The sequence below is a fragment of the Oreochromis aureus genome, linkage group 15, assembly GCF_013358895.1.
Source record: "Oreochromis aureus strain Israel breed Guangdong linkage group 15, ZZ_aureus, whole genome shotgun sequence".
In the NCBI taxonomy this organism is placed as follows: domain Eukaryota; kingdom Metazoa; phylum Chordata; class Actinopteri; order Cichliformes; family Cichlidae; genus Oreochromis; species Oreochromis aureus.
In genome coordinates, this window is record NC_052956.1 from 23774118 (window position 1) to 23801699 (window position 27582).

General features: G+C 38.6%; 1 protein-coding gene and 1 long non-coding RNA gene across 6 annotated transcripts in view; one reads left to right on the forward strand and one right to left on the reverse strand.

Moving 5' to 3' along the window:
- Positions 1-5164: 5164 nt before the first annotated feature.
- col12a1b (collagen, type XII, alpha 1b) overlaps positions 5165-27582 on the forward strand; it is a 153728-nt gene continuing 131310 nt past the window's right edge. For 4 of the 5 annotated variants that reach the window (XM_031751530.2, XM_039599428.1, XM_039599429.1 and 1 more), the window contains exons 1-11: positions 5165-5366; positions 6044-6159; positions 10041-10157; positions 13791-13934; positions 16356-16415; positions 17696-17959; positions 19036-19200; positions 20408-20581; positions 20806-21096; positions 22261-22863; positions 27015-27293. In XM_031751530.2, the coding sequence (XP_031607390.2) occupies positions 6081-6159; positions 10041-10157; positions 13791-13934; positions 16356-16415; positions 17696-17959; positions 19036-19200; positions 20408-20581; positions 20806-21096; positions 22261-22863; positions 27015-27293 (2176 nt within the window). In that variant the 5' untranslated portion in view covers positions 5165-5366; positions 6044-6080. The remainder of the gene's footprint in view (positions 5367-6043; positions 6160-10040; positions 10158-13790; positions 13935-16355; positions 16416-17695; positions 17960-19035; positions 19201-20407; positions 20582-20805; positions 21097-22260; positions 22864-27014; positions 27294-27582) is intronic. The other variant, XM_039599432.1, reaches the window with a different exon arrangement.
- Positions 20970-27193, reverse strand: LOC120433323. The gene is made up of 3 exons (XR_005608495.1): positions 27110-27193; positions 26524-26584; positions 20970-21092 (listed from the first exon to the last, which is right to left on the reverse strand). It is a non-coding gene; the product is annotated as an uncharacterized LOC120433323 (long non-coding RNA).

The following is a 27582-nucleotide window of genomic DNA, read 5'->3' on the forward strand; positions in this document are numbered from 1 at the left end:
ATAACACAATACAATTTATTTCAAAACAACGTTGCTGCACTCCATTCCTGTACTTAAAGTACTTTTTGTTTAAAAGTAAAGTAACCAAATGTAATAAAATCTACCTTCGGCTGCTCCTGTGTCAAAAGAGGCCACCACAGTGGAACCGAACCAAAGCTAGACACCGAATGTGTAAAAATAACCACTTAACCTTTGAGTCAAAAAGATACCAAATGAAGGTAAACTAGGGCTGGACTGTACTTTTGTGTAATACCAATTTGCTCCACAAGATGGAGCAAGCAGGCGGTTGACACCCACTGGTCAAACATTGCCCCCTCCTGGTGAAGGTTTTACTTCAGTTCTTATAAAAAGCTCCTTTAAATAACGTAGCAGCATTTTTGTTTAGTTACATATGCTAAATACAACACATGCCTGTCAATGTGACATGTAAATGTAACAGATTTTCTCACTACTATATATTGCCTTTTTGTCATATTGTTTATTGGTTTGAGACAAAAGTTTTTTGTAACATGTTAATCCTATTTTTCATCAGGTAGGGTTGTTACAAGCTCACATGTATACATTTTAGGGCTCTACAACTACCTTTAGATTAGTTGCGAGTTAAGATTTACTTCATCTTAAAGTTACAGTCAGTCTTTTTCAGGGGGTTGGTTATTTAACAGGAAAAAGCTTGTATACTCATAAATATTCAATTATTAGTGTGTATTTACATTTTTTGAAAAACTGATGTGCAGTTGTAGAATTAATCTATTAAAAATACATGCAGGCACTGGTTTGTGGAAGTCGCCACGTTGCCGCGGCTTCCACGTGGAGAAAATGAATGCCATCATTCCGTCTAATTACGTTTTGGGTAGTTGCCTAGAGATGGACCACATACGTAGTACACCTTACAAGTTACTTTAAATATCAAGACCATAAATAGCTCCTTCCAACTATATATCCCCTGAACTGAAGCCAAGTCTCTACCACAAACATAAAATAAATAAATAGATAAATAAATAAATAAATAAATAATAATAATAATGTTATTTATATAGCACTCTTCAAAACACAGAGTTACAAAGTGCTTCACAGTTCAAATAAGAGCCACACACTGAAGATAAATGTACATGTTAAAACATACAAAAACATAAATACACACATAATCAGCCATACCGACAAACATTTATTCCAACATACACACATACATGCACACATGGTTTCAAACTATGGCAACAAATGAAGGGAACGGATTAATGAAACGCTATAAAAAAGAGTTTTCACCATTCACTTAAAACAAATAACAGAGTCGGCCGACCTGATTGACTGAGGAAGGCTGTTCCACAGTTTGAGCAGTACAACCTCAAAAGCACAGATCACCTCTGGTATTAAAATCACAGCGAGGGACAGAAGGTCCCGGTTAGACGATTGAGAGGTCGGCTGCATGAATAAGATGTTAGAAGCTCAGCTAAACAAGCAGCTAAATATGTTAATACCAGAATTTTAAAGTAAATCCTGAATTACACTGAAAGCCAGTGAAGGGATGCAAGGATAGGTGTAATATGAGACTGCCAGCTAGCTTTTGTTAGCAGCCTTGCTGCTGCCTATTGAAGATGAGCTTTGGAGGACTGAGAGACACATGTGAAAAGTAAATTGCAAAAATCAAAGTGTTTACTAAAAGTTTAGGATGAGTGACTGACACTAAAAGTTTGAATTTCACAATATTTCTCAAATGAAGGAAACAAGACTGGGTAACCTTTGAGATATGATTTTCAAAATGCAGGTGCTGATCAAAAGTGATACCAAGGTTTTTAGCAGATGATTGTATATTTTTGGTGAGGGGGCCGTTGTACTGACTACCTGCCTTAGAGAAACTGTCTGGGCTGAGAACTGGAACCTCAGGTCTACAGGAACTGAGATGGAGGAAATTAGAATAGATCCAATTAATAATGGCAAAAAACCCAAAACAAAACAGGAGGCAGGAGACATTGTTGGGCTCGACAGAAAAATATAACTGTGTGTCATCTGCATAGTAGTGGTAGGAGATTCCAATAAAACCATTAATTTGTTGGCTCACAGGTAACATATATAAAGAAACAGAACTGGTCCATGGATTGAGCCCTGGGGCACTCCACATACGAGCATTACAGATGACAATATACATCGATTAATATGAATTCTGAAATATCTGTTTGATAAGTATGAAGAAAACCATTTGAGAGCAGTGCCAGTGATGCCAACCCAGTTTTGTAGCCTGCTAATAAGAGTAGCATGATCAAAAGTACCAAAGGCTGCAGATAAGCCGAGCAGGACTAAACGGGAATGTTCACCCTCATCCGAGCGCATAAGGTTGTTGTTAGTAATTTTCAATAATGTCTGTAACCGGATTGGAATTTATCAAAGATGTTGTTTCCTTCAACAATCTGAAGGAACTGACAAGCATCAGCTTTCTCAAGGATTTTAGAAATAAACGATAGTTTGGAAATTTGCCTTTAATTATTTAAAACAGTGGGATCTAAGGAGGGTTTTTTAGTAGAGGAAAGATGCCGGCTGTTTTAAAGTAATCTGGAACTGACAGATGAAAGGGACTGATTGACAATAGAGAGAAGCTGGAGGAGATGACAGGGAGAAACTCTTTAATGAATTTAGGAGTGATAATGTCCGTTTGGCAGGGTAAAGTGTGGATGTGTGAGACTATATCCAAAAGAGCTATTGAAGAAATGGTTTGAACTCAGACAACAGAAATGGGTGAGCGACTTGGGTGGTTAACGGGGTACAGACTTGAGCTGTGATCTGGTACTGTTGATCTTGCCAGTGAATTTTTTCGCAGTCATTAGAAGATATTGGAGTGATAGCAGAGTGAGGAGGATGAAGAAGTTTGTTGATGGTATCAAATAAAAACTTTAGATTATGTCTGTTATCGTTAATCAAACTAGAAAAATATATTACTACTACTACTAATAATAATAATACATTTTATTTATAGGCGCCTTTAAGACCCTCAAGGTCACCTTACAATAATACAATAACAGTAGCAATAGCAAAATAACATTTAGACATAAGGTAAAATATGCTGTTCTCACGTATTTTGTGAGTTGGTGGGTGTAAATAATAACTCTTTCATATGGAAATAGTGAACATGGAGATTAGTCTTTTTCCATCAACATTCAGCTCATGCTCATTTATTGCCAACATAATCAAAAGTACTTATTGTCAGGAGAATAGACATTCAACACTGCCATCTGCAGACAGCTATGGGCCGGCTAAGCAACAACAACAACAGCTGGTTGTAAGCTAACATTTTGCCAGCTAATATTTTTTTATTAAATCACACTTTTCCTCTCATATACAGTTTCACTGCATTCTTACATTATATAAGAGTTAATTCAGTGTGTCAGAGCCCAACAATTTTGGAGCCACTTTAAAGAAAGTTTTGTGTATAGGAGCTAACAGAGGCTAACAGAGGCTAACAGAGGCTAAAACTGCAGCTGTTACCACCAGAAAAGTTCAGGACATCCCCACTCTCCTCCAATGACACCTTATTGCTATCACTGGACAGAACTCAGCTTTTCTTAATCATCTACTCCTATTCAAAGTTTAAAAGACCACTCCAGAGTAAATTGATGTGGAAACCCAGCATAATGACAGCTGAGGTAAACAGTGTGCTGATAGCCTACACTCACTACAGATGAACAGTGGCCAGACTTGTTTGACCCACAGCAACCACTGTAGTTAGGATTCTGTTGTTGTTGAAATGGGAGGAGTAAGAAAACAGAACTCAGTTGATTGCAATTTTTTGTCCATCGGTGAGGTTTTACACACTTTACCTTTGAAATCGTGAAAACTGGGATATTTTTGGAGGAGATATAACAAAAAATAATTTCATTGATACCCTTAAAAGTTGGAAAATATCAAAGTTCACAAAATCATTACTCAGGTTGCTGCGTTGAAAGTTTTGACAGAAGTATTCTGTTGGGTTTAAAAAAAAAAAACTAATTAAAGAGGCACCATAAAAAAGGATAATGACAGCCAAGCAATTTCAGAGTTACTTTAACAAATTTTGGGAGTAAAAATGTTAGAAATAAGGGTGGAAATTTTGATGTGCTTTGACAAATTGTCAGTTACAGTATTTTGTGGTATCTACTGTACCAAATTATAGGTTCAATTGGAAGTATTGGTGGCACCATCCCTCAGTGCCCTAATATTTTAGGACTCATAGAGTGCCGTATAAGACTAAAATCAATGATGGTCTAAGTGGAGTGTATGAACATGTAATAATGTGGGGGCAGTTAATAATTTTTCTGCACACCAGGACAGTGGATCAATATATAAAATGAAGTGCATTATTATTATTATTATTATTATTATTATTATTATCCAAAAACGTACAGACCTCACCGTAGGATCACTGAACAATGTCAACTGCTGCCAGTATCATACAGTGGAGCTCATATGTTATACATTCCTGTACCAGCAGTTATTGTTGTAAAGTACAGCGAGTACACTATAAAATAGCACTTATAAGCTTTGACAGATTTTGGAGTGCCTCTAAAATCGAATTCTTGGATCTGGGGGAATGTGTTTTGATAATGTAACAATTTCTTTTGGATACCTTAAAAACAGATGAATGCTGGAAGCCCCAGATCAACTTTGGAGCTATTATAGTAAAATCTACATCCAATCCTTTTAAAAAATATAATAAATATCTGGACCTCCTTGAAGACACTGCATGTATATTCTTTATATTATGAGTAACTTTTCAGATCACAGAGTGGAACTGAGTTGAAGCAGCTGTTCCAGCTTAGTGAGCTCCTGCCGGGACCCCAGAAACTTCAGTTCCGGCCCTGGACTCCAGATTAAAAAGGAAAAGACTGACGCGAGGTTTCGTTTACTAGACTGTGTAATATTTTCCCGTTGATTCACAAAATTTAAACAGGGTAAAAACCTTTGACAGTTTCCCCCCACTAATCCCCCGCGACCCCGCTCTGCTGCTGTCTCCTTGCGGCCGAGACGCACAGAAGCCCACCATCACCGGAAAGGAATGCAGAAAACTATGTAAAAGTTTCCGAGTGTGTGTGTCTCCCTGCATTTTCAGAGGTTACACATCACTTTTGGCACGGCTGGATGTCGTAAGAGCTCGCGGCGGGGCAGGCAGAGCTGGGAGCAGCCCCCCTGTTAAGTAGCAGATTGTGTGGAGACTCTTCCCACTTGGAAGGAGGCTCGCCGACGCGCCTGGGAAGCAGAAATCCGCGGAGCGCTCTGACTTCAACTCCGTACCACCTCACTCTCCCTTGTGTCGGGCTGGGGGTCTACAGCGAAGCCTTTATCCTTTTATTTTTATTTTTTATTTTAAAGCAAAACTAAAATTCAGCCAATCACCTCTATAGGTCAGTCCTGCATGGTTTTTACATTTTTGGTACCATCTGTGGGGGATTATTTTTTGTCACGACTTATTACAGACTCATTTCAGGTTTAAAAGTTGAGCTATCTGAATTCAATAATATTCCATTCATTTCTATATTTGTTTGGACTATTTTGTGAATGCGTGGATTATTTCTCGACATTGCGTGCGTAATTGCGCACGGCGCCACGGCTTAACTCGCCAATAAGATAAAGTGGAAAGACTTTGTGCCCGTTAGAGTGGGTAATTTTCATCAGGAGGAGATATTAAATACTTGATTGGAGTCTGCAGAGTTAATGCAACATAATTCGAGCTCCTTTAGACAGTGGAAAAACGGAATTTGACGGGGAAAGATGGGCTAATGATTTGCTTTTGTGGGACTCGTAAAAGTTTTAAAAGTTTCAATATGTAGATTTTGGCGAGTTTTAGACATTTATACATGTGAAGTCCGTCAAGTCTTTTGTCGCTGCTTGTGGAACTTTTTCAATCGTCAGGATGATTTTCAGACTCATTCCTCTCTCCAAAGCTGCGTTTTCTAATAATTTTTCAGCCTGCTGTAGATTTGAATGAAGATTAATGAGCTCCGAGGTTTTCGTTCAGATAGGATTAACAGTTTTATGAAGCCCTGAGGGAGTTTAATCGCCTCCTTGGTTCCTCTCGCAGTTTCATTCATGCGCTGCTGAGACGAGCGGAGCTGAAGATGAAGAGTAGGCTCTCTCTGGCAGCGGTTGCTGCCGTCCTGGCACTGCTGCTGTCCTCCTCTCAGGCCCAGGAGCAAGGTAAAGCCGCTCCTCCTCCTCCACTTCTTTTAATTCAACACATCTGACTTCTTTCATCTCCTCTCACCTCTGTCTCTCCTCTGCCTGCTGTGTGTAGCTGCACTTTTAGCCTAAATGAATAAAAAAAAAATCACTGAAGCAAATGTGTGCCTGTGGATTGATTTGTTTGAACTTCTGATTTTAACTTCTGTTTGATGATTTTTTGTGATCCAGTGATTCACTTTTCCATCAGGAATTTCTGCTTGAAGAGAAAAACGACCTGAGCTTGAAATATATTGAGTTTGAGTTTCTAGACGGGAGGATTTTTTAATTCTTACTTTTGTTTTTGAAGCAGTTTAAACCGTGAAATTCAACTTAATGAGAGCATGAATGCAGCTCAGATTTAATTATGTAGTTAGATGTGGCTTCATGTTGGTGATTAACAAAAAAAAACCCCAAATCAGATATACGGTGAGAATATCATCACCTTTTTCCTGTAATTGAAAACCAAAACAGTCTTGTTCTTCAATGTTGAAAGACAGAAAAATGTGATTAAAATTAAATGCAGTCTAAGTTTTTAACGCCAGGAGGCACCATTGCTCGAAATCCCCGACTGCCTGTTACAACAGATTACATTCCTCCAGTTTCAAAAAAGTAAGAGACAAAAAAGGAAAAAGCCCAGGCGGCACATGGCCAAGTTTCCTCCCTACGTCTTTTCTCCTGATGGAACGGAAAGACAAAATATGAGTTTCACGTTATTTTCCAGAGGTTTCAGAGGTTAGGACAGGAGACAACTGGCTGCACTGAAGTCTGGATCATCTCAGAATTAAAGCAGAAGAAAGCACAGTTAAAAAAGAAAGAAGGAAAGTTTCTTTTTCTCTCCTTTCCAAGAGACTTTCTGACCTCCTGAGACTCCCTCTCTGTCTTTAATGTCTCAGTGGGGGCCCCTGGCTGCCTTTCCAGGGGTCACAGCACAGTAATGGGTCACATATATTCCACAATAGCTTGATGCTAGGGCCGGACTTAAAGGCTGAAACACCTTGAGCACGAAGAAGCCTCCAAACAGGAAGGGCTCGGCTCCAGTCACATTTCAGAGCAAGAACTGCAGAATAAAAGCAGTTTAGAGCCGAGCCCTGGATGTGTTTAAAATGTGGATGAATGTGCGTGTGGATGGTGACAGTGTGTGTCTGGATTAAAAGCTGAAGTTTGTCGGGTAGTTTTTGGCTCTCATACCCCGTTCGGAAACAGAAGCAGTGGCCCCCTCCCCCACACGGCCCTTGAATTGATTCACCAGGTTGGTGGTTCCTCCATTTTTAACGTCCTGTAACCTTCCCCGGTCAAGCCTTGACCCCCCAGTCTTGGCTTCACGACAATATTTTACAATGATATTCTTCACCCCTCCCCCACACTAACATGAAAACAACTGGTTGGTGGTCTAGAAATCCCGGCTAATCTATAAACTGTTGCTAGATCATCTGTATTTAGATTTATTTAATCCGTGCAGCTGCAAAGGTTGACGAGATGATTACAAACTCCGGAGCTCAGGTTACCCGCTGCGAACATGTGCTGATAAACTTCCTCCAGCATGAAAAGATTAAGAACTAGACAGAGTTTTTCCACCTGTTTGTTACATGCAGAGGTTTATCGTGCATTTTTCTTTACAGTCAACCAATCCCACAAAAAATCCCAAACTAACAGCGGACGTTTCCTTCTGGTAATAAGTCACCTTCTTTAATATTTCTATTTGCCATAGAGCTCCACTGTAGACCTCGGAACACTGATGGACTCAGTTTTTGATTCTGGCAAATGTGGGCACCATATTTCTGTTAATCCGCCTCTAAATATAGTCCCAAATGTGTGCTCTCCTGTATGTTTGCCAAAATCTTCAGCTTTGAACAGCTGTTTTTGGAAATTACTCAATCACTTTGAAAAATATAAACCACTTGGGAGCTTTGTGTGGGATTTATTGACAAGAAGGAAATAACTGAAAACCGTTATTCTCATTTGTCAGGAACAAAGTTACACTTCCTGTTATAGAAACAGATTTGTCTCTGCTTTTGTGCCTGAGCCAGACAGACAGTTGTGTTTATATTCAGCTATTTAAAGCCGTATCGTGACTGAATGCCTTTTTTGTAGCACCAAGTTAGAGTCAACATCTTTGTGTATTATCTTGATAGCAAGCTAGAGCGTCATAAATAAGCACCCCAACCTGAAGAATATCATTTTAAAATATTTCTTTAAAAACAGTCTGTGGTCCCTCGTGTACATGGAAACTTTTTGTCCATTGTCCTAAGTTGTTGTCAACAACTTTTCATGTACACATGCATGATCTGCTTGTTTTGTTGCTTGTGGAAAGAACTTGATAACATACGTTTAGAGACATGCTCTGTGAATAAATATAATTATTATCCTCCATGTCAGTTTGGTTTGCTGGTTAACATGACAAAGACCAGTGGTTCTTAAACTATGATCCGAATCCTAGAAGTATTCTTGGAGTCTAAACTGTATGGTAAATTTCCAACAAAGGTAGATTATGGATGCTTTTTTTTTTTTAGACTTAAATAGTTTAAGAACCTCTGGTGTAGATTCTTTGGAAACATAAGAAAAAGATGTACACATGTCTGCACTGACATTGTGTATTCTTTTATGAGGTTTGCAATGGAGACAATGAGAGTGATGACTCCGGTCTTTATCCATTGTATAATCAGCACTTTCTTGGTCAATTCAACATCCTGTGTTGGATTGAGGTCATGGACAGACTGCTGGATGTCCGTCAGTCCATGTTGGAGTTAGCTGACAGGAGGAGATCGTGGCTGGTGATTTTCAAAGTAAAAAAAACCTTTCACCACGACATCACCAGCCACAAACATTTCAGGATTCAAAATGTTTAAAAGGCGTTGTTATCTATATCCATGAGAGGTACGGAAGCAAACACAGGCCAAAACAATTGAATATTTTTTAAATATAATTATATTTTATCATTATTACTATTATTATCATTATTATTGTGGCTGTTCCCTGTAGGGATCGCTATGTAATTATGTAGTTGGGAAATACTGTGTGTTGACTTGTTAATGTTCAAATTTAAACACCAGGTAATAGCAGTGAAATCTTAATCAGAAAACAGTCATCATTCAAATTTTAATTCCTTAAAGGTTTTGTTCCTTAGGACCCCCATTTAAACTGAATCAATGCAATATTTTAAAAAATGAAGTTCATTTAATAAGATTGAATTAGCGATGTCAGGATATAAAAACAAAAAAGTCTCACAATAAAGCTATGTGGCTGAACAGAGGTGTCAGTAATACCATTTATGACTGATTATACTTCATGTCTTAGGTGTTTGATGTTGAATTTTCCATTTTAGATGCTGTTGTCTTAATTTTATAAATCTGGTTTTACCAATCAACAAAGATTTTAAAATGTTACATAAAAGCTGGGAGGGTAAATCCCACACGAGTAGAATAAAGACTCAAGACTAAAAGACCTCAAACGCATTTTTTAAATACATGCCATCGCCTGTTGTTCTTAAAATTCATTTGACCTCTGTTTTTTGCTTCCGTATTCGTGATCACGCCTGAAATTCACCAGGTCTCATATATGAACCCTTTGTGTGTCCTTCCTAAGTGTTAGATACCGTTGTGTTGTGTTTGTTGTCTTGGTCTGTTGCCTGAGTTGTTGATTGTAGCCACACGAGCCAAACGGAGGTCATTTTTTTGTCTTCAAAATGGCTTTCCTCTCATTTGTAGTTTGGTGCGTCTTGTGTTGTTTGCGCCAACAGTGAACTTGTCTAACTTCACCTTGGAAGTGTTGACTGTTGGTCCTTTTATATAATGATCACTACAATACACTTCTCTCTTAAAGATAAAGCGCTAACTGCATTGATGTTTTTTTCTTCACAGTGGACCCTCCATCAGACTTAAGATTTAGGATTTTAAGTGAGAACTCAGTGGAAATGATGTGGAGGAGACCACGGTCGAGGATACAGGGTTACAGAATAGAAGTGACCTCAGACACAGGTTGGTGCTCATTAAACCTGCGGGTTCTGTCGTGCCATGCCCGTAACATTAAAAGTGTCATAAAGATTTCACTCGACCTGACAGGACTCAGCACTTACCGCAATTATCTAAAGGTTTCTGCAGACACAAGTTTAGCTCCAGGAGCTTCTAATGATAAAAAAAGAAAAACGTTATGAATGGAGAAATCTTATCATCGGTTGCCAGCGCTGCACTTTGCCAGCACTGACATTGCAAACTGCAATCTGTGTTACTTTAGCTCAGGCATGCACATGTAAGACCTTTTATGTAATAGCTGAGATATTTATGTATAGATTTAAAAAGAAGAGCTATTATTTCAAATGATCCAAGACTTTATCCAAAATAACTCACCACTTTCAGAAAGACCATGTGCTGTTTCAACATGTTCACGAAGCACAGCCTTAGAGTATATATACTTGTACTATATTGTACTAACTTACTGATAGAACTAACATTAATTTGTATGCTGATAGTCACCAACTCATATTTCAGAATCATCATTCAAAACCCAGTAAAATGTCCTCAACTAAGACTTCTGTATTCTATTTAATTTCAAAAATTGTTAGTAAAAATTACGGGAGAACAAGTTTCTTCTTATGCATGGAAAAATAGCACTAACATATAGTCATACACTGACTAATAGAACTAACTTTAGCTTATATATATTTAAATGTTGCCAGGTGTAAGTGACTTATTGTTGCTAACTAAAATTAACATCAACTTATATACAATCAAACACAGACATACTTTTAATAGCTGACAGAGCTAACATCAGCTTACACAAAGTCAAATGTAGATAGTAAAAATATGTCATTTACACTTAACTAACATTCAAACATTCACAGGTGTATAACGTCCACTTACATACGATCAAACGCAGACACTAATTAACAGAACTATTAAATCATTGACAGGTTAGGGACATACTGTTGCTAATTAACAAAACTAGCATCAGTTTAAATACAAACATGTAAGTAAAAGTAAGCGAAATAATTTTTTTTATTTAACAGAGCTAATGTTGAGTTATTTATGGGCAATTGCTATTGAAAAGCCATCTTAAGAAAGTGTACTAAGTTAGTAGCATATTACTTTCAAACAGATCTTTTCTGACAAGAAACAGGTACTGAGATTATTAGCTTTTCAACATGAAGGCTTTACAAGGACTAAATTGATGAGGCTATGATGTGAATGTGACATATCATTGCTATTGCTGAACGAGCTAACTAACAGAACTAATATTAACTTTAATATGTATATTCATCAACAAAAAGTTGTAACAGCTACATACTATTAGCTAGCTGACCAAACTCCAAAACTGTAGCTTGCACTTCTACAGGGAGTGCAGAATTATTAGCCAAGTTGTATTTTTGAGGAATAATTTTATTATTGAACAACAACCATGTTCTCAATGAACCCAAAAAACTCATTAATATCAAAGCTGAATGTTTTTGGAAGTAGTTTTTAGTTTGTTTTTAGTTTTAACTATTTTAGGGGGATATCTGTGTGTGCAGGTGACTATTACTGTGCATAATTATTAGGCAACTTAACAAAAACAAATATATACCCATTTCAATTATTTATTTTACCAGTGAAACCAATATAACATCTCCACATTCACAAATATACATTTCTGACATTCAAAACAAAACAAAAACAAATCAGCGACCAATATAGCCACCTTTCTTTGCAAGGACACTCAAAAGCCTGCCATCCATGGATTCTGTCAGTGTTTTGATCTGTTCACCATCAACATTGCGTGCAGCAGCAACCACAGCCTCCCAGACACTGTTCAGAGAGGTGTACTGTTTTCCCTCCTTGTAAATCTCACATTTGATGATGGACCACAGGTTCTCAATGGGGTTCAGATCAGGTGAACAAGGAGGCCATGTCATTAGTTTTTCTTCTTTTATACCCTTTCTTGCCAGCCACGCTGTGGAGTACTTGGGCGCGTGTGATGGAGCATTGTCCTGCATGAAAATCATGTTTTTCTTGAAGGATGCAGACTTCTTCCTGTACCACTGCTTGAAGAAGGTGTCTTCCAGAAACTGGCAGTAGGACTGGGAGTTGAGCTTGACTCCATCCTCAACCCGAAAAAGGCCCCACAAGCTCATCTTTGATGATACCAGCCCAAACCAGTACTCCACCTCCACCTTGCTGGCGTCTGAGTCGGACTGGAGCTCTCTGCCCTTACCAATCCAGCCACGGGCCCATCCATCTGGCCCATCAAGACTCACTCTCATTTCATCAGTCCATAAAACCTTAGAAAAATCAGTCTTGAGATATTTCTTGGCCCAGTCTTGACGTTTCAGCTTGTGTGTCTTGTTCAGTGGTGGTCGCCTTTCAGCCTTTCTTACCTTGGCCATGTCTCTGAGTATTGCACACCTTGTGCTTTTGGGCACTCCAGTGATGTTGCAGCTCTGAAATATGGCCAAACTGGTGGCAAGTGGCATCTTGGCAGCTGCACGCTTGACTTTTCTCAGTTCATGGGCAGTTATTTTGCGCCTTGGTTTTTCCACACGCTTCTTGCGACCCTGTTGACTATTTTGAATGAAACGCTTGATTGTTCGATGATCACGCTTCAGAAGCTTTGCAATTTTAAGACTGCTGCATCCCTCTGCAAGATATCTCACTATTTTTGACTTTTCTGAGCCTGTCAAGTCCTTCTTTTGACCCATTTTGCCAAAGGAAAGGAAGTTGCCTAATAATTATGCACACCTGATATAGGGTGTTGATGTCATTAGACCACACCCCTTCTCATTTCAGAGATGCACATCACCTAATATGCTTAATTGGTAGTAGGCTTTCAAGCCTATACAGCTTGGAGTAAGACAACATGCATGAAGAGGATGATGTGGACAAAATACTCATTTGCCTAATAATTCTGCACTCCCTGTATATTGACTAAGAATTAAGGGTAACAGTTACATACCTTGGCTGCCTGCCCATATAGCTAACTTTAACATTAGCCTTTCTATTCATGTCAATTAGCAAATAGATTAGCCAGTTAGCTTTTTTTTTTTTTTGCTGAGATAGCAAAGGGATAGTCATTTTTGTTAAAAAAAAAAAGGTCAACCTAGAAAAGTTTCAAACGATGTTAAAAATATACTAAATAAATAAGCTAGGATGGGTAAGTGATAAACACCAAGGTTGATATGTTTTGTCAAGAAATAGGCCTAATATACAACAGTAAATATTTTTACATTTCTGTTTTTGGTTAAATAAAAAAGTAACTGATAATTAGTTTGTAAGCTTTACAGTTCGAGTTTCAGTAATTAGAGGAGAATTAGAGAAATTTTTGACATTAAATATAATCTGTTAATATTGTTCCTTTCTATTAACTGACGCTAAGATATCTTTTAACAAATAATTACCATTCATCTTATGGAACATTCAGGGGCATTAAAGGGTTAAAATAATGTGTGTTTTGGTTTATAGTAACACAGAAAGTTTTTTTTATTAAATCGAATTATACTATTGTGTGTTTACATGGCTATTCCAGTCCCCGGGTCAGCAGTCGAAATCAGGTTTTTCTGAAGCCCTGTTTTGACTCTTGGAGAAATCAAGTCATGTAATAGTTTCCTAATGACTTCCCTCTGACTTTCTGCATTCTTGTAGAAGAACCAACAAAAGAATTTACTCTGCCTGCATCTGCCACTAAGACCTCCATTTCAGACCTGACTCCAGATGTGGATTATGTCGTAATGATAACTGCATATTCTGGATCAGAGCAGAGTCTGCCCATCTCCGGCCAGATCACACGTGAGTCACCGTGTCTCTGAATTTGTGTGCTTGTGGAAATCAATGCCGGATGTCCCGTAAAAAGCTTGTGAGGTTAATCTGCAGCTGGTCAGTTTCTGGCAGGAAGTCAGGATGGCCCACAAACTAACACCGAGTGTGGAAGATAACAGAGAGACACATAAGATTGCCAGGTGTTGCTCTTTTACCAGTATATGTTAATAGCATTGCTCGGTTTCTACATTAGTTTCAGTATTTTGGTGTTTCAGTACAGCAGACTGTTCGTCATTCAAGGAAACAACCTCAAATTTATTTCTTTATTTAAATTGCTTTAATTTGACTTAAAAATAGGTTTGTATTTAATTCTTTATCCTGGAAACAGTAAATCACAAAGCAATCTCACCACAAGGTCCATTTAGCATGACATTTGGAGACAATTTTTAGCTTTGCCAAAGTTTAAAAACTGTAGACTAAAAGTCTGACTTGACAGATTTAAGCAAATCTGCAGCACAGGGAGCCACCCAGGACAGATTCCAGTTGTATACATTTTCCATTCTGCTGGTGAACACCATGTGATATGGTCAGAAGTTCTAGAAAAAAAACACCAAACAATCGTGCTTGTGAGCCTTTTTTCTCAACTGCTGCTTTTACTGGTTAGTAGTCTGACAGTTACTTAGGAGAGAGAGAAAATTGTCTTTGGCTTATTCATTGATACCATAAATTCAAAAGCAAAAACAAGACAATTGAAAACAGTCACGAGGAACAACACGAACAACATGACTTCAAAGGTGTTTTTTTTAATGCAGAAGGGAGGGGTTTTACTATTTACAGAATTTTTTTTTAACAGTTTACCACTACCTAATTACAGAAAAAAGACACAAGAGCAGCTCAAATTGTATTGTACAAAAATAATGGCTACATTAAGTTGTGCGATGAGAATTTATAAGTAAACATTGCTTCTTTTGACCCTTTTGCAATTCAAAAATAATTTGTTCCTCTGCACTTGGAAAACAGCAACCTGTAGCGTGTCTACCACAGATTTCCATCAACATTTTTCCTCTATATTACTTTACCATAATCAACAGTTCCAGCACCAAAAGATAAAATTTCATTATTCACTTTGGTCACTTGGCTGAAGACATTTTTGAATTATTACAGCCTGTTATTATTAAGGTAAAGGTCTCAGTGAGATTAAAAACCTATTTTGAAGCGTTACCTGGCCTAAAAGATAACAGATATAAGCATAAACACACAAATACAACTGTCAAACGCTACAGTCAGTGGACGCAACATCTACCAGTATTATTTTCTCAGTTCTGTAACACTGACTTAAATTCCCACATAGTAATCAGCTCAGATTTTTCCAGGAGATAGGGATAGCATAATTAAAGGTACTTTTTGCAATCACCCTTACAAACATGTTACTAAAATGTTCACCACTAGGGGGCAGATACCAAAGGATAACAGCAGCACACATTTCAACACATTGCCCCTGTTGGTGAAAGATTTATGCACATTTTGCAGAATGTAATTTTTGAAAAAGCACCTTCAAATAAAGTTAATGTATTAACATACTGCACCATCTTATTGCACTAAGAGGTATTAGATTTTTTTTTTTTAGCCTGATTGTAGTTCAGACTCATTCAACACCAGATAAAGACACGCTTTATATTTTGGATCATTAAAAAAAGAAAGAAAGAAAGAAAGAATTTACAAAAAGTACCTTTTTACCTAATTCTGTTTCGGAACAAACAATTGTAAAATACAATGAGGATTAAAGTCATACTGGTTATGGTTTTTACTCATACATGAACAGCACTTAGAGGAAACCACTCCAAGGAGAGGTTTGTAGGTAAAAATCAACCAATAGAAAAGACTGAAGGCATTCAAAGATAACAACTTGTAAATAAAATGTAAAGCACTTTGGTGTTCAGAGGAAGGAAGGAAAGGTTTGGTATTGTCAAAACCAGGAATAGGCCTAATCCATGTTTATGATGTTTACATCATAAAGTATGAAATGGGACACTGACCCAGATTTCAAGCTTTCACTGACATCATGGCAGCAGTTTTTGGTGGGGACAACTGATGATCTGAGAAGCCCTCTGAGCTTGAGCTATGCTGGAAATCCTACACAAACTATGACATCAACCTGACAGTTTCTCCATTTGGGAGCTCATTTGGAAGTTTGTTGCATCGAGAAAAAGGAAAAATTGCTCAAGAAACCCTCTGATGAGAGGATAAATCCTACGTAGGGAAATTTAAAACACAAGACTTGGGCTGATTTCAGAGGTCTGCCTTCAGATGAAGAAAAACAGTGACAGAAAATGATTCATAACATGTCATCACTGTAAAGATATTGGGTTTCCTGAGGATAATTTCAGCACAATAGATGATATGAACCGTCTCAGACTTTTGTAATTACGCGATTGTTTCATTGTCTTTCAGTTGAATCTAGTGGAAGCACGAGAGGAACTTCCAGGAAACCAGACTCTTCGGATTCAGTCAGTGAGTACTTTTGTTCACTTATTACACGCCTTAGTTTGACCAGGGGTTTTACTTCCTACTCAGATAATGAGTCATAAATCCACTGCCGTACCTCCTCGACTTTTTGTTCGTGGGTTTTCTTCTGGGTGGCGTTCATCAGTGTGAGCTTAGCAGTGAAGGAAGGCTCTACAAACACCCCATTGTATAGCAATAATCAAAATTAGGCCCCCATAAATCTCTGAAGGATTTGGTCATCGATTTGGTTCCCTGCCGAGCAGTTATGCCAATACAGAGGAAGCTGCACATGCTCAGTGCGGCGGGGGTCGTAGGTGGGGTGGGAGGTTGCTGCTGTTGGAGCTGTGGGAGTGAGCTGAACCCAGCCCTGAAGTGCTGAGAGAAGTGGAAACCATTACAGATGCTGATTTACAAGAGCGCTGCTGCTGCCGCTGCTGCCCTGGCCCCCGTTCTGCACACGATGACGAGGTTGTGCAGATTTTTCCTTCTCTTCATGAGGGGAAAGTCACGAGGAAACTCCCAGAAAGCAGGGCAGAGGAGAGACAATGAAGTCTGGTTGAACAAACAGTGTCTAAATTAACAAAAAATAATGCATCATGACTTTAAAACATGCTGAATTGAGAAAAGTGAATGCGAGTAAATCCAACATCTTAACACCCCCAAGTAAAATTTTAGTGGTTAAGGTCTGTTTAAAAGTTTTGGATTAGGCAAAACGTTATACTGTAAGCTGAAGGTTCTACTGTTCTAATGTTAGAGAGAGGAACCCAAAAATCAGATGACACATCCACATTCAGGTCTACACAGTGGCAGGACTTGAACACCAGCACCGCTGAGCTGTTTGGCGTGATGATCTTTGACGTGGCCAACAACTTCTGAAGCCTCGTTGAGCCACTTGTTAGCAAATGCTTTTTCTGGCATATGTACAGGATTCAACTTCATGAGTGGGATATTTACTGACATCTTAGTTTAACCCCCAGGCCTTAATTTCAAGCATCAACCAAACAAATCCACTCAAATTGACTTTCAGACGACAGAGCCAAAAGTGGAACAATGCAAATCAGTTTTGGCTTTAGAACTCATTATTTAATTTAAAATAAGACTGAGTGGGTTTTTTTAGTCTCAACAAAGAACATTAACGTTATCGAGGAAGTACTGTCACTGAATAAGCCTAAAGTCCAAGGCTATTACTCACATACGGCAGCAGAAAAATGACATTTTTCGGATAAATCACCATCTTTAAAATGTTCAGCGTGTTCTTCCTTTTCACTCTTGAACTTTTTTTCCAGGATGCTCTGCCAGCATCATTGGCGATGTGGTGTTCTTGGTGGATGGCTCCTGGAGCGTGGGCAGGCCGAACTTCAAATACATACGCTCCTTCATCTCTGCGGCGGCCGGAGCCTTTCATATTGGCGAGGAAAAAACCCGGGTAGGCGTGGTCCAGTACAGTGATGACGCCAGGACTGAGTTCAACCTGAATGAACACCAGACCAGACCGGCGCTTCTGCGGGCCATTGGCTCAATGCCGTACAAAGGAGGCAACACGAACACAGGTGACCTGTTGATGCTATTCAGTTCTTTGGGTTTTCTGTGGAGTTAAATTGACCTGGGACATTTTCAATCAGTACAGAAACACCCTTTTTAAGAGGGATGTTTATCTTTGGTAGCAAGCATAATTGTTTTTTAATACACGGCTATTAAAGAGTGATTTGTTTTTGTGAGGTGAGTGCTCATTTCACGTGTGCCTCGCTTGGCTCACTTGACAAATATGCAGGCAAATCTCTGGGATGTAAGGGAATTAAAAACACATCCATTAATGTACAGGGAAATAAAATTATAATCACATTACACACAGTTTAACTTGCTGAGAAAGTAATAAACGCAACCTTGTCAGGGACACTTGAGTCAAAACGGGATTGTTATTGCAAGTGAAGTCATTTAAATCTGGCGAGATCGCTCTGATCTGGGACCTCCACGCCCTTCCATGGGTGTACATGGAAAGAGAGCAGCAGCAGGACCCTCTGACAAAACAGAGCAGGCATTGATAATAAGAGAAATGACAATGATTAAGTCAGATACAGCATGAAATGAAAGAGCTGGATTAGAGTTGGGCTGCAAAGTATCTCACAGAGGTAGCGGTAACTGTATGCAGAGTGAAGTAGTGCCTGAATAGTGCATGCAAGATGAAATCAGAAATGCCAGGAGTGCCGCTGAATTTGAACCATATGCTGCTAAGACCATGCTCATTTTATATCCTCAAATTTTGAAACAGACCACATATGAAATGTTCAGAAGGCAGATCAAAAAAATTACAAGTAATATAAAATTTCATCAAGAAAAGAAAAAAAAAACGAGTTTATATCAAACTTGAAGGAGAGCATGGTCAATGAAGGTACCTCAGAGAGTTAAATGTCAAAAAGTTTGCTGGTGGATTTCTCATCATGATTATGTGCTGTGTTTCATCCTTCTGTGATATCTGTGATTTTGCTGCTCGGTTTATTGCTGAGTTTGAGTTTTGGTCTACAAAAAGATTTCCTGAATCAAATAGTTGTTTTTCTCCTCATCATTCTGCAATTTAAATCTAAGAACACCCAATGAAGTAAAACTTTTCTCTCTCTCATTGGTCCAGGTGATGCTCTGGACTACGTTCTGAGAAATGCTTTCAGTGAGGCGGCCGGCGCCAGAAACGGTCTTCCCAAAGTGCTGGTGATCATCACAGATGGCAAATCTGAGGATCCAGTGGCGAGTTATGCCAAGCAGCTCCGGAGCACGGGGGTGGAGATCTTTGTCCTCGGTACGCAGCCAGAGCAATTTTATTGCACTCCACATTACATTTTCCATTCGTATTTAATGCTTTTAGCAGGGGTTTGTAACAAAAGCAACCTGTGGTGACGTAGTAATGGAACAAGGTTAAATTCCTACATCGTTAACCTACAAGCAAGTGATAGCAGGTTTTTATGTGTGTTTATGCTCCAGTTTCGCTCAGACTTTCCACAAACTCAGATGCAGAAACACCACTGGGATGTTGCTATGGAGTTAAAGAGGCCTGGTGGTTCAGGAATAATAGCCCATCTTTTGCAGTCAGTGGAAACAGATCACTGATAGAAAACTGCTTAGCGAGACACGAATGGTTTTTAGTTTTTGTCAGAGGACTTCTGTAAACTTCCCGGTACGTTCCCTAGAGACAACTTATCGGGCTAGCCATCATGTTTCTGGAGGTTATCCCAGCTTTAAAAGGATTCTTAAAGGTGGAGTTTGGTGGAGTTGTCTTAAGGCTAAGCTTACAGTGACATGGCTTCTTTTGGCAAATATGACTTCTTAACTTTTGTGGGTCTACAGTCACGTGTTTTATAGAAACACTGGAAGGTGCAGGAAGTAATGGTAATTGCTCAGTGCCTCTTATCAAAAAGGTTGTTGGGTTTAAACCCCAGCCCCACCAAATAGGCACTTATGAAAGACCTTTAACCCATATCATAGCTAACCCTGTTTAAAAGCAATACAAATATTTATTAGTAAGTACCTCTCTCAATAAGAAAGTTCACAGGATACCAGCTTTCTTAGTCAAACTTAAATCTATGCATGGGTACAACTCTTCCAACAGTGTCAAAGTTTTACAGAGGAATATAGCATCATAAACCCTTTTCATATTTACTGCCCATGTTGTCAGACTTTCCAACCAATGTGGAACAGAAAAGCTAGAGAGCATTTAATATGCAAACGTGGAAAATAAATGCTCACTTAACTTTGTTACAGATTGCTCATTTCATCCAGTATTTACAGACCTGGAGCAAATGCACCCGTTACCTCGTCAACAAATGCCAGTGAGTTTACAAGGATGGCTAAGAATTCACTGGTGTCGCCTCAGCTTAGCTCAAAATGAGGAATCATCTCTAAATTTGGCGGGCATTGAAAACCACAACAATTTCCACATGTTCATGAAGAACCATCCACTCTGCTTTTACCACAACTTTGAGTTTGTGGTTTGTCTTTTTCCCCCGTAGGTATCCAACAGGCAGATGAAGAGGAGATGAGGCTAATGGCCTCTACCCCGTACAGCAGTCACATCTACAGTGTGGCCACCTTCGACATGATAAAGAACGTGCAAAAACAGCTCATTGCTCGGATGTGCGCTGGTGTAGAAGATCAGCTCAATGTATTCGTCAGTGGAGACGAATGTGAGACATCTTTAAAACTACTACTTTTATGCCTAGTCTGAGTTGTAAAAAAAAACATTCTCCTGAAGTTGCCATTTGTACCTTTGTTTTTACCCTTTAATATGGTTGAAACTGTAGTTTGATGTAGATTGCAGTATACACTCTTATTTTTTGTCTCTTATCTTTTATTTAATTTTTCCAAATATATGACATTATAATTGTGATTCCATCTCTGATTTTTGCAGTTGTTGAGCCAGCCTCCAATCTCCAGGTCCTGGAAGTAATCTCAAAGTCCATGCGGTTGACGTGGGACCCCTCTATCGGAGATGTTTCCGGATACAAGATTCAGCTGATCCCCATGATGGCTGGCAGCATGCGTCAGGAACTGTATGTGGGCGCAGGCCAGACCTCGGTGGTGGTCCGAGGTCTCTCGGCAGATACAGAGTACCAAATCGTTCTGTTTGCCTTGAAGGGACTGACACCCAGCGAGCCCATCACGGCCATGCAGAAGACTCTGCCAGTTAGAGTCTCACTGGGTGAGTACCAAACAATGAAAGTAAAAGTTTATAGAGAGACTTCTCTTTGACTACCAGCATAGATTAATGAATAAAATGTCTGTAAGTGTATCAGTGGTTTAATTGTCATGCTCTGGCAAACTGTACTGACTCAACGCTCTGCTGTAAATAATGCAAAGAAACCTGGAAACATTGTATCAGCTCACATGTCAGACTAAAAAAATTGCAGGTGACAATCAAAAAGTTCTGGGAACAGGTCCGTAAAAAAGCTTACCAAATTTAAACCAGCGATGTCTGAGTCATCTCCTCTAGCTCTAGTCCTGAACACTAATTTTATATCTTAAAAACAAAAAAAAATGTGATTCTTGGAATAAATGTTCATAGATTTCAATGCTTGTTAGTTAGAATACTTCCTTATTTTCTCCAATGATTGCCAAGACTTTGGATAGCAATTTAAAAAAAAACAAATTCTGATAGCAGAGGGATAGAGTTAGAGCTAGTATTATGCCTGATTAGACCTCAGGGGGCCTCAGAGTGGCTGATCTCAGTTTAATGGTCATCTGTTCTGGCATGTCCAATCACTCAAATGGCTCCCTGGATGTTCAGAACTTCAAAAATTTGGAGTTTTCAGTCATGCTAGCAGCAAGTTGGGTAAGGAGCAAGACCAAGAGCATGGTCTTTCATGAGTTATGCACAGTAAATTTGTCCCCAGGGTGAGTGCATTAGCATAGAGTTGTACTGCAATGACCTGATTCTTCTGAGGTCGAACATTAAGACAAAGTGATCTGAGCTGTGGTATATACCACCTGGACTGAAGGATCACTGTTTTGACACAACTGAGGAGAATGAGCGTACATCGCATTTGGAGGTTGACACGCTGATTAAATAATACACTGTGGACTTGCAGCCACACTGGAAACTGTGCACTGCTGCCAATTTGACTAGAAAAACCAGCCAAATTCTAATCAATTATAGTTTTCACTTGTCTATAAGCGCCCTTGTAACATGTTGTTCAAATGTTGTATTATCTTTAGAGGACTAGCACATGCTATTAAATCTTTCTCAACACCACCATTCTTTAGCTCATTATCAACTTTCTACGAGAATAAACACCTTTAGATATCATATTCACTGAACAGTAAAGAATTTAACAGTCAACTTTGTACTTTTTTTCTTTCTATCCAGAGTGTTCACTTGGTGTGGATGTGCAGGCTGATGTTGTCCTTCTGGTTGATGGATCCTATAGCATTGGTCTGGCAAATTTTGCCAAAGTAAAAGCCTTCCTAGAGGTGTTGGTCAATACTTTTGACATTGGGCCTGACAAAGTTCAGATCAGCTTGGTCCAGTACAGCAGGGATCCTCACCCTGAGTTCTACCTGAACACTCACCACGATCTAAGTGCCGTGGTCAAGGCTGTGCGAAATTTCCCATACCGTGGCGGCTCCACCAACACCGGCAGGGCCATGGCTTATGTGAAGGAGAAGATATTCCAGGCTGCCAGAGGAGCGCGTGCCAATGTTCCTCGTGTCACCATCCTCATCACTGATGGAAAGTCATCCGATGCCTTCCAAGAGCCGGCCACCAGGCTGAGAAATGCTGATGTGGAGATCTTTGCTGTGGGTGTTAAGGATGCTGTGCGAAGTGAGCTTGAGGCCATTGCTAATTCACCTGCAGAGACCCATGTGTACACTGTAGAAGACTTTGATGCCTTCCAGAGGATTTCCAAAGAACTCATTCAGTCCATCTGCCTTCGGATTGAACAGGAACTCCGCAACATCCTCCAGAGACGTAAGTAATGTGGTTATAATCCTCTATGCAGATGACATTGTGCTATGCTGGGCTTTGTTTGACCAGTGTGCTTGTCTTTTGTGTTTAGGGTTATAGAATAGCATAAGATTTAATTTTTTCTTTTGATGGATACATATATTATGTTTCTGCTTTTTGATTTTTTTTATGCAGTCTTTATTTGGACTGTATTATTTATGTAAGAAAAGAAAGCAATGCTCATTTTAATCTAATTCAGGTTGCTTTATGAAGTTGCGTACATCCTAGCTTTAACTGTAAAGCTGGATGTTAATCAGTTTTACACACTGAATCCCTATCAAACATGATCATGGTTGAAACAACAAACAACAACAAAATATCACAGAAGTCTATGTAATTTAATTAATTTGGCAACTGATTACTTTTAAACTAATGTGAACATTTGTCCTCTTTTATCTACATTATAAACTTGCAGATTAGAATAAATTCAGAAAGTTAATTGGAATGGGAAACAGTCAGAAATTGGAGGTTTGACATTCTTACTCTTCTTTTGATTGCGGATATCTGCTTTATGTCATTTTTATATATACATTTTTTTTTAATGTTTTTTATGGTATTGTTTACGTGCTACTGTAAGGTGACCTTGAGGGTCTGAAAGGCGCCTATAAATAAAATGTATTATTATCATTATTATTATTATTATTTTATAATCTATAATAATTGATTGTATAAAACAGTGACTGAACACAGTCTGAAAAGGACATCTAGGCAATGTCCAAGACGTATATCATGAAGTCAGGGAACTTACTTTTGTTTCTTTTTTCAATTACAGCCAAAAATCAAGAGCATATTAAGGCTATTCAGCGTCATAATTATAGGATTTCTTTTAATGCCAAGCTGTAGTATACACTATGAATTGTATACCAATACTCCAGCATCAACATTATAATTCTGTGAAAACTAAGTTTGAAGGTTTGAACCATTCACTGTTGATCTTGAAATCACCAGTCTGCAACAAATGTACTGCTTTATGATTGATTTCAGCACATTTTTTACCTCTTTGGCTTTTAATTCTGAGGCTTCCCAGTTACACTGGAGGATTCATTTCTCAGGATTCATGAGCTGAACACCTTCATTCAGATCAGATCAGCCCCTGTTACATTTGAGTACAGTGCAAAAGCTAAAAAGCTCAGTGCTAAATATACAAAAATATATTTTTTTTAAAACCTTGAAAACTTTTTCCACACAATTTTTATGCTGTTTTAGATGAATTCTGAATTCTGATTTCCTTTGCAGACAATGATATTCTTTATGTTGATGGATAGAAACAGATCTTTATCCTTCCGTTTCACATTTGCTAAATTACATTCAAAGGACTTTATGAATAAACTTTGCTTAATTGTTGGCACAAGGTAGCTCAACAGAACCAACCATGGAGTATGAAACAGCCCACAGTTTATTAGTTTTATATATATATATATATATATATATATATATATATAGATAGATAGATAGATAGATATTATAAAATTTGCTTTCAAGCATTTCCATTTGTTCAGCAAGTATAGTTTTCAGTGTTCACACAATAATGAAAAAGAAATACAACATCAAAAACTATAAACAAGTCCAGCATCCTGTTGGTCTCTATTTTGGGGTTAATTTTGGAGATTTATCTTGCTTTCTTTCTTTATTTGTTTTAAACAAGTTCAACACATGTTGTTAGTTTTTCAAGATTTTCCACACCAAACAACAGTTTCCTCCTCCTAACCACCAAACAGCTGAAGCTGCTTTCATTTATTTGCATACAGTGCTAAGAACAATGCCAATCCTTTTGATGAATCCATGGGTTTAGTACAATAATTAGAAATGTTTTTATTTTTTAAACTTTAGTTCTAAATCTACCAGTTAACTAATGTTATTGTTACACGTGCAGTCGGTTGCAACTCTACCACCCTGTGAGGTCGATGAGAGTACACAACTGTACCATCAGCCATCCACATGGACATGATTACTTTCATGTCCCTTTTCTGAGCATGTCTTTATTAGCTAAAACCTTTTTTTTGCCTCAATGTGTAAAACACATGTCCACCTTTTGATCTTTCAAGGACAGGGAGAGTTTCTGCATGTGCAAATAGGGTCAAATAGTCCTTTGCAGAGATGTATTTGCATTTGTTTAAACTGAGCCAGAGCAGCAGATGACTCAGTGTGTTACCACACAAAGTCTATGCAGGCTGTCAGGTGTGTTGTCTGTCACATAAACAAAACTTTGAAGTGCAGTTCTTTGCACTGAAGTCATCACCCACCCCGAAACGTCTGGTAGTTGGGTTTAAACACCAAACATGTTAAATCACAAATGCTGTTTCATCCTCTTAGAAAAGGGCAATAATATTCGCTCAGCGTTTGCCAAAACGAGCTTCCACGTCTGGCGGTGTTAAATGTGACTCACACCAGCTTTGATTGCTGATTATATAATCCTTATATAATAATGACTTTATGTCAACAAAGAGAATGTGCAGGAGCCCAACTTAAAGAGCTCTGGTAGCGGGCTTCAGCCCTCCTGATGCTGAATGATGGCACTGTCAGATATTATCGGCCTTGTAGGTCAGCCGTTTTTCTTCTACTTTTGTCTATTTCAGATGATGGTTTATGTGCGTGAACAACCATTTTAAACCGTGATAAAGCTCAGAGATCTGTGTTTGTGCCATCTGTCTCTAATGCTCTATGGATAACAGCCTTAGACAGGAAAAAAAGAGAGCTTCCAGAAAATACGAATTGTAGAACTGCTTTAGTTTTTCCACTAGAAAGACTGAGCTGATTGATGATGCAAGTCTGAGCCTGTTCGCCAGCTGCTTGAAGTAATGTGTTCATTGTGTCTGAAAAATCAATACCAGGGAGATAAGTTGCAAACTTCAATGAATAAATTAGTCAGGGTTGCTTGTGGTGGGTCTAATCTCAAATGACCTAGTGGGAAAACAAAATCTCGAGCAGCTCACCGAGTGTGGACTCTGCAACAACAGGACTCCTAAGGGACCCTTTTCACGACAGGGGACACTCATAGGTAATCACATCTGGGGCTGATTTAACAGATGCAGCATGTGACTATGAATCACCTTTAACTAACAGCCAGATTTGGAGAAAGATGCTGTTTTCCCCACTATATCAAAGATGTCAGACACATATTTTGGGCTACATACAGCCCAGTTTAATGTCAGAGCCAGACCAGGAATGTATTTCTTCTGATGACCGATCCATTTTGAAAACAGATGTCAAACCACCTGTAAATATCTCAGTTGTTCCACATTTAGTCAGTCAGTTTAGTTTGTGGAATTAAACACAAAACTGTATTTTAACTTCTGGTAAAACACAAATCATGATAAAAAAAAAGTTATCAAGATTTAAAAATGCTATAAAGAATTTCCACAGAGATGGATACCATACAAACAGTTTTGTATGATGATTTGAATACTTTACATTTTCATTGTAATAACCTAAGATAACATCTTTACCCTGACTTTGATGTAACATTTTACTATTTCTATTAAAATGAATTGTTGTTCTGTAACATGATCATCATTTCAGAACTGCTCAGCAATCCTGCAAACTTACCAAAACGTAATCTAATGCAATGCTGGCATTACTTAATATGGTTATTTTGGAAAGACTTTATATAAAATATTGGCTTACCTTCCAGGTCTGAAAACCTTAAACTTGCATTCTTCTCAATTACCAGCAGGGAGCAGCTCCTCTGGTTAAAGAAAGAAGTCAGATTATATAGAAGTCTAGTTCACAGTCTCAGTCACTAGTCTGTTTAATAGAATGAAACATTAATGGGACCGTCATGAAAAGAAAATCCACCTCCCAGTGCGAGGATAGCCTCAGAATTGGGGTGATGTTACCAGCCTTAACCTCAAATGTTAAGGTTGAGGTTAAGGCTAGTAACGCGTGATTACAGTTTATTGATGATTTTACCATTCACATCTGAGTTTATACGCACAATAATTTTCTTTTAGAGAATAATCATCTTTTATCTCAGAGCAATGTGCTGTATTGTTTTATTTTAATTATTTAACCATCTTCTTCTTCTCCTTAATTCGTCATGAAGACACTCTTTATGCCAAAAAAGGAACTAGCTGGTGAACCCTGTTAAGTTAAAAAAAATCTTCTTCCTCCTCCAGAACTGATCTCACCGAAGGACCTGACCTTCTCAGAGATTGGCTCCAGAAGCTTTAGGACCTCATGGAAGACGGACGCCATCAATGTCGAGTCCTACCTGGTTCAGTTCAGGCCGGCGGATGACCCCGATGGGCATTTTGTGTCCATGTCTGTGCCCGGGGACTCCCTCACTGCCTTCCTGCCCTACCTCAACCCTTACACTCGCTACGAAGTCAACATCTACGCCCACTACGAGAAAGGGGAAAGCTTGCCTGTGACTGGCTATCAGACCACGTTAGAAGGTATTTAAACTGGCATAAAAAATGTATTTATGCTTTTCTTTTTCCACACTGCTAAGATATTTTGTTAATCAACATAAAAGTGTAGTACAGATATAAACAAGTTAAATGTAACTTTTGAAAACCTGTTTTTAATACCAAGACCAAACTTGTGATAGAAAAAGTTAAGTGATTAAGTGTAATATTGAACTGGAAGGTGTATTGATTGCTTCGCAACGTTGCTTGCTGCAGGTTACTGCAGAACAATAGGCTCAGGTTTTGGACAGTGGCAGCATGAATGAGTAAAGATATG